This window comes from Lycorma delicatula, chromosome 5, assembly GCF_047948215.1.
Source record: "Lycorma delicatula isolate Av1 chromosome 5, ASM4794821v1, whole genome shotgun sequence".
In the NCBI taxonomy this organism is placed as follows: domain Eukaryota; kingdom Metazoa; phylum Arthropoda; class Insecta; order Hemiptera; family Fulgoridae; genus Lycorma; species Lycorma delicatula.
Genome location: NC_134459.1, coordinates 62441977 through 62449570, shown reverse-complemented (window position 1 = coordinate 62449570; position 7594 = coordinate 62441977). Strand labels below are relative to the sequence as shown.

Here is a 7594-nt window from a genome sequence, read left to right as displayed (position 1 = left end):
ACTAAAAATTATTTTACACTGTCATGATTTTTCTTCAACTACAATTTTTAACTGTATATTTTATTTTTTTACTGGAACACCAGTGTTCTGCTGGACATGGATTGAGAACCATGGAGTTATAATGAAAATAGGCAAGTTTTATGAGAAAAAATTCTGGCCAATAAGTTCAGTTAATGGCTAATCTTCATTTTATAAGATAATAATCAGTTTAAAAAGTAGAAAACTAGAAATGTTAAATAAAAATTACTATTATATAATGTTTTATTTCATTAATAAAAAATAAATACAGAAAAGTAATAACAAACATTATAGATATATAAAATATTAATAGCATTAATAATAAGTGACTTTTTTATATTTAAAAAATTGAAATTAAATGTTTCGTTAAGAATGATGTATTCCAGGTAAAAGTTTTAAAATCCTTTCATCATTACGTATAATATTTGCTTTAACCGCACTTACTTTATCGAGTTCATCTTGAATTAAGTTATCTAATTCTTCAAGTTGTTGTTTAAGTGGTTCTAAAGATGTTTCTGTTAAACTAGAAATATAAAAAAAGGAATGTAATACAAATTGTACAAAATCTGTAGATAATTTGTTGTAATACATTTAAAACGTTAGTTAAAAAACATCTGTTTGACATTAACAAATTTCCTGTAGTCTGCTATAAATTTTTCTTCATTTCAGTAAGTGGATATTTCTTTATAGAGACATCAATGATGAATTATAAATTTTTTAAATTCAAACAAATTTTAAAAATAAACTGAAAATAAAATTACTTTTGTAAAAATTTAATACATACGTATAAAATGTTGATACAAATGCATAACTTTGATATATTAAGTTGTATTCAAGGGAGTTCTAGGCACTCCCTTGATACAGGGAGTGCCTAGAACCAAAGAGATTTTATTTCTCTTTGGTTCATGCTTTAAAACTCCCCACTTTTTTTGCAATAAAATGAAGAAAAATTTTAATTTTTTATTGAAATTCTTCCTAAAGAAGTAAGTAAAAGTTTCATTCAGATTAAATAGAATCTTCTACATTTACTATAAAATCAAACACACAACAGTTCAGGTTGTTTCTATACAGGTAGTTTCTATACATTCGTATAGAATTTCTCTCTCCTTTGTTGTTTCCTATCTTCCAGTACTCTTCATCTTTTTGCTATGTAGTTTTTTCCTTTCATCAGATCACTTTTTTCCAGTTTATTATCCTTAATATCCTTATCCTTCCTACCATGGAATTGTTCTATTTTTCACACCTTGTTATGAAACACATATTTTTCTGTTATTTCATCTTCTTTTATGTTGTTTTTTCTTCATATTTTTTGATTTCTTGGGCCCAACTTGCTGTACCTTCTTTTTTTCCCAAAGGTAGTTGAAAATCTGTTTTGTTGACCTGTTATTAATTCTATACAAGTCCCCCAAAGAAAATCAATCCTCTTTATCCCACTGTTTTCGATATTTTTTCACTGACCCAATATTTTCCTAATAATTCTAATTTATCTAATTTATATGTAAGTGATAGGTATTCATAAGCATATAAACATTTTGTTTTAATTGCGGTGTTATAATGCGTTATTTATTACACATATTCTTACTCAGACTATATGCTCTGCAATCTATGAATCCTACCCACCTATGGCGGATTTCTCTAATCCATTTTCTTGGATTGTCCTCCTAGATATTTACATTTTTTGATCTTGTTTATCTACTTTTATTAAAAAATTATTTTCAATGAGAAAAGGCCAGCTGGCATAACGGATTATCAAGTTACGCAAACATAAACTAGTGAAGCACAGCCTCAGTGAGATCATGGAATGGACACTTTTTCTAAATGTCATTTTAACAAGATTTTTACACTTTCAAGATGCCTTAACATTACCTAAATCCAAATGATTTATTCTTTCTCCAGTAAAGTGAATGAAAAACAGTACTTATTACATCACAGAAGAATCTAATTTTTCAGAGCACAAGTGGTTCAGGGATTCTGATCCAGTTTGGTGGAACATTTTAGATTGTTCTGAAGGATATAACGAAGAAACTTAAAATAAAACAATTATATGAAAATAAATAATCCTGAGAAAGTTTTCTAACTCATCTTGAAAGCGAGTTAAATGAATTTGAATTTAACAACAACCTGTTTTGATGTTGTAAACTCTTCTCAAGCAAATTTTTTTTCAGCCTGAATCTCTAAAATGAATTTTTTTCAAGAAATTTTTTGTCAAATTTTCTTTTATTTTGGTGTAAAATACAGTGTTAATATGTATGAAATTTTGAACAGATTTGTTCATTTGGTATAAAAATGGTATGCTTTGCTCCAAGGTGGGTGCAGAATCTTTAATAAATATTCATTACTGGCATTGCTATCATCTTGCTAACTATCCAAATTCATTTATTAATTAAATACTACAGTGAAGAAACATTATAAACTGCAGTATAACAAAATACAATGACCTCACATAATTTATTAAAAGCATGCTATTAAAAGAAATTATTGTAAATGAAACATAATAAATAATAAAGTCAATGAGTTTCAAGTGTTCTACCAAAACAGATATTGACCAGAAATGAAATACACTGATTAGAGTTCACATTTCAAGGAAGTACTACAATAAGCAAAATTTAATTACGTAATATACATAAATACACACAAATTAAATCAGAAGCTGCTTTTCAAGTAATATAGTTGAGTGCTTATATTCAGATACTGCTTGATGAGAAAGGTCTGTCTTTTATACATTTACATATAACACAGTTAGACTTATGATCTTACTGCAAAAGATTATTGGTTATGAGGAAGAGAACGATAGAAAACATTCACTTAGAAAATCCAACCACTTAATTACTCATAATCATTACCAATTTTGTATAGTATGCTATGTACCAATAATTAATTGTAATTATAGTTTTATTTAACTATTTTTTATATATCCTAGGTTGTTCAGTACATCACTGGTAAATAGTTGCTTTTTACTCTGTACATTATCTGGGATATCTGTTGTCCTAGGTATCCTAAGTTGTTTTGTACATAACTGGGATAACTGCTGTTCTAGATTCTAAAGATAATGAATATTTTTTTTAGGATAGTTGAATCTCCAATTGTCATAAGTTCTCTGTTTTCCACTTTAGTCACTTTAAATCCTATTTAAAATTTTAAGGGCTTCATATAAGAAGCCTTAAAATTCACCAATCCACCAATTTTTAGATATTAAGATCAATAGTGCTATTGCGATATACTCTAACCCTTCTTGACTAATAAATGCATGGATGTATTAGACTCTGGTCATATTCTTATCTGCTAATAAACTTGTGTGGTGCCTTGCAACAGCTTTTTTTTTTTTAAATAGGCTATGTATCTTTTTAATAGACATTTTTACTATGTTTAAAAAACATTTTTTTCAAGATCATAAAACTTTTTTAAAGTATGCAATCATACTTTAAAAAAGTTTTTTTCTATCTAAACAAAAATTCAAACTTACAATTTTTTATCAATTTTACCATGTTTTACAAATATGATCTAAAATGAGTGAATTACTTCTATAAATGGATGACTTATTTATTTGTACTTTTTTAAATAAAGGCATCAATATGAATTAACAGAACATTATAACTAAAGAGAATAAATTTCACATTACAGTAATCCTTTGCTATTTGCAGGGGTTCCATTCTGCAAAAATTGCACAAATCGTAAAACCAAACTTATAAGCCAAAAAGGGGTTTAAAGTTCTTAAGTAACCAGAATGTCAATTTTGTACACTACAACAACCATTTATAAAACTAACATACTTATGTTTATGAATGAGTGAATATAATTTTGTGCTTATGCATGTATAAAACTGTAAATACTAAACACTAAGAACAGAATATTTTAACCACATAATGGCCTATGTTAGCTTACTTTATTCTTTAAAAAAAAACTCATAACTTTTATTTGTTTTTTATTTACTTTTTTAATTCTTTATGTAATTTGCTGTATGGCGCTAATGCTGCTTCAACCTGTCATTTAAAATTTAGACCACTCTAGAAAAGGGTTAATTTTAGTAACCTTTGTTATGAGTTGCCTGGCTAGACAAAATATTTTGTTTACAGATTTTAAGTTTAATTCATTCATAACTTCTTCATTCTTGTCTTCATCTTCTGGAGTAGATAAAGGCATAGTAAGGTAGGTAAAGATATAACGTTTTTCTTCCGTGAGCTCTTCCTTGTCACAGTACATCAGCTTCTGAATATCTGAAGCATCAATTTCATTGAAACCTTCACCTTGAATTCTATGTGCTATTTGCACAATTCGTTTACAATTTTATCATCAGTTTTGTTTTTTCTTAACAATGTTAGGCCACAGATTTTGCCAGCATTCAGTGATCACTGATGGTTTGATTTCATCAACTGACTCCTTAATGTTTGCAATGCAATCAGCAGTGTTGTAATTTTTCCACCACTGACTCACAGAGTCAATGAATTATCAATCCACTGAAGTCCACTGCAGATAAGATTGAAATCAAAGGTTGAATCAGAGCAGATATGTTTGGTGGCAGAACACTTCTACATTAGGATGCAAAAATTTTACTTCTTCTCGATGTCCTGAGCATTAATTAAAAGAACTATAATGAAAAAAATTGTTTTCAGATAAAGTTCAATATGTTTTGCAAAAAATGAAATTTTTTGCACTCAATAAAAAGAAATGCTGTTACACATATTTTTTGGTTTGATTTCCATAAAACTGATAAATGATTTTTATCTTTACCTTTCAACGTCTTTGGATTTAACAATTTGTATACAAGAGTTGTTTTCAACATGAAGTCACCACTAGCATTGCAGCTAAACAGGACTGTCAAGCAATCTTTAGATTTTTTAAAACCTGGAACAGACTTTTCCTTTTTCATTAGAAAGGTTTAAGAAGGCATCCTCTTCCAACATAAACATATTTCATCTGCGTTAAAAACCTGATTCGCTAAATAGTCTTTTGTTGATATGAGGTTATGCAGATGTTCTGGAAATGAATGTACTGCTTCGTGGTCAGCTGATGCTCCTCCTCCAGTTATGCTAACATTGTGCAGGGAAAACAGTTCTTTGAAGTTTTAAAACCAGCCTTTATTAGCAGAAAAAAATGCACTAATTCCACTTTCATTCTCAGATTTAACAAGTGGTAGTACAAATGTTCTTTTTCTTGAATAAGAAGTGAACTGAGAGGTACTCTTTTTTGTGTTTGTTCTTCGATCCATTAATTCAAAGTGTTCAATTTTTTCAATGTCTGTGTCATGACATACAGACGTAACCTAGCCAATTGAAAAGAACCTATGATGACACTTGTCCGTATCTTTTCTTTACATAGCGATCAGTTGATTCATTAATGTTAAACAGTTTTGCTACTGAAGCTATGCTTTCACTAGTGTTCAGTTTATATTCAGAAGGTTGACTTTCCTAATTAGAGGTATTAACTTTTTTTGTGTCTCTTTTCATTGTTCACTTTGGAAATTTTTATTTAATAAAGACCAGAGACATTGTGAAACCACGACACTTGTCTGTGAACTTACTAAAACCACACACAAACTGAATGTATCTGCTCAATATTACAACTGCAACTTGCTGGTTAATTTTTTTACTGTATGAACTGAACTTTATAAAACGACATAAGTAGCCCACATGCAAACTGCTGTGGTTTGCAATGACTCAGCATTGGCGCCAAGATTTTTAACAGCGACAAAGCAGTGTCTGGCGGTGCCCATATTTTCTTTAGTCATAATTAGGCTACAGTTAAAATACACATGTTCATAAAAATACACACACCACATAGGTGTCATGTAAATTTATTATGTTCTATTATTATTATATAAATGTTAAGTTTATAATTTAGTAAATTATCCTGTTGTGTTGATAACATCTTCCCAAATATGGATGAATATATTGTTTACCAATGATAAAAATAGTATAGTAATAACAAAACATTTGTTAAGTTCTGCACTAAATTTTTAATTTTTTAAAATGAAGCAACCTTACGGGAAAATAAGTCAAAATAGTTGTTGAAAGTGGCCTTCAGTATGCGATTCACATAATTGAATAAGGTGTTGCATGCTCTTAAACACATGTTGAAACATTTTTTGAGGAATTGCAACTACACATCGGGTCAATTTAGCTCTGCAATTCAGTTATGGTGTGAGGATGAGTTTTATAAGCAGCATCCTTAAGGTATCCCCACAAGAAAGTCAGAAGGGGATAAATCAGAATACCAAGGGGACCACAACCCTTTCAAAATCACTAGTCCATGAAAAAACTGATCCAAGAAAGTCACAGTGTTGTTGGCTGTATGAGTCTCATAGCATTGTTCTACTGAAACCACGTGTATTCTAGCCAGTCTGCAGCTATAGTATTTAAACATTTTTTCAGCATCTGTATCTAGGGCTCACTGTCCCTGTGCCATGAAAGAATGTCTTGAAGATTCGCCTATGTGATATTGAACACCAAACACAGACGATGCATTTTTTACAAGAAGATGCAGAGGAGACTCATGCAAATGAGGTGGATTTTCTGTACATCAAATGTGTGAACTCTGTGCATTCATGTATCCATCAAGGTGGAACCATGCCTTGTCAGACCAATACAAATTATCAAGTTCTTCCTCATCTGGTGTTACAAATGACATGAACCACAGACAGAAAGCTACTAGTTTTCCAGTGTCTGCAGGTAACAATTTGTTAATAACATGGATTCTGTATGGATGCATCTTTAAAACACTTGCACAATGTCATATGGGTACTACCAATGAAGACCAAACTGCTAGATAGGCATCACAGAGAGTTCTTGGGACTAACAGAATATGCAGTTTGCACATCGATCAACTTTTCTGGTGTTAGCATTTTCATTGAAACACTTCTGGCTGCATCTGCCACATTTCCTGTCTCTTGGAACTTGTTGTATTGCTGCTTGATGGAGGACTTATTTGGTGCACCCACATCATACTTTTCTGTGTATGCATTCTCGGTCTGGGCATAACCGGCACATATATTAATATATGGGAGACAATATTAATATATTGGGAGACAATGAATACTCTCTACTGCATTGTGTAACCCATTTTTTCTCAATTAAACTGGCAACAAAAGAATTAAACTGGGAACAAAAGAAGAACATTCTTCCATAAGGTTGTGTCACTTTTTGAACACTCTTTAATAAAATTCACGGTATAGAAAATTGGATGAGACAACCGTGAATAAGTAAAACCATGAAAGCCAAACCCGCAAATAACGAGAGATTACTGTTTTCTATTTTTACTATCCATATGGTGGGATGATCCAGATTTTTCTTACGGGGATGTAGAACAAGCCAGGGAAACCTTGTCCAAACTACAACTTCTCAATATAAACTTCTTCTAAAGATGTAATTATCAAAATTATAATAAAAACTGGATGCAGAGATTCTAAATACATTTGCACATTACATGATTTACAATAAATTTACATTTCCCTGGTAAAATTAGGCCTGCTACATACAGATATACAATTTAATAAGATTATATGTTCATGTTCAATAAAAAATATTTAATTTACATTTAAAAATTAAGAACTTTTCTTTGGGGAATTATGACTACTCACATA

General features: G+C 30.3%; 1 protein-coding gene across 1 annotated transcript in view; it reads right to left on the bottom strand.

Annotated features, from left to right (window-relative positions):
* Positions 1–249: 249 nt before the first annotated feature.
* The window catches only part of IFT54 (intraflagellar transport 54), a 49924-nt gene continuing 42579 nt past the window's right edge, over positions 250–7594 (bottom strand). The window contains exon 12 of the mRNA XM_075366250.1: positions 250–541. Within this exon, the coding sequence (XP_075222365.1) occupies positions 385–541 (157 nt within the window). The 3' untranslated portion in view covers positions 250–384. The remainder of the gene's footprint in view (positions 542–7594) is intronic.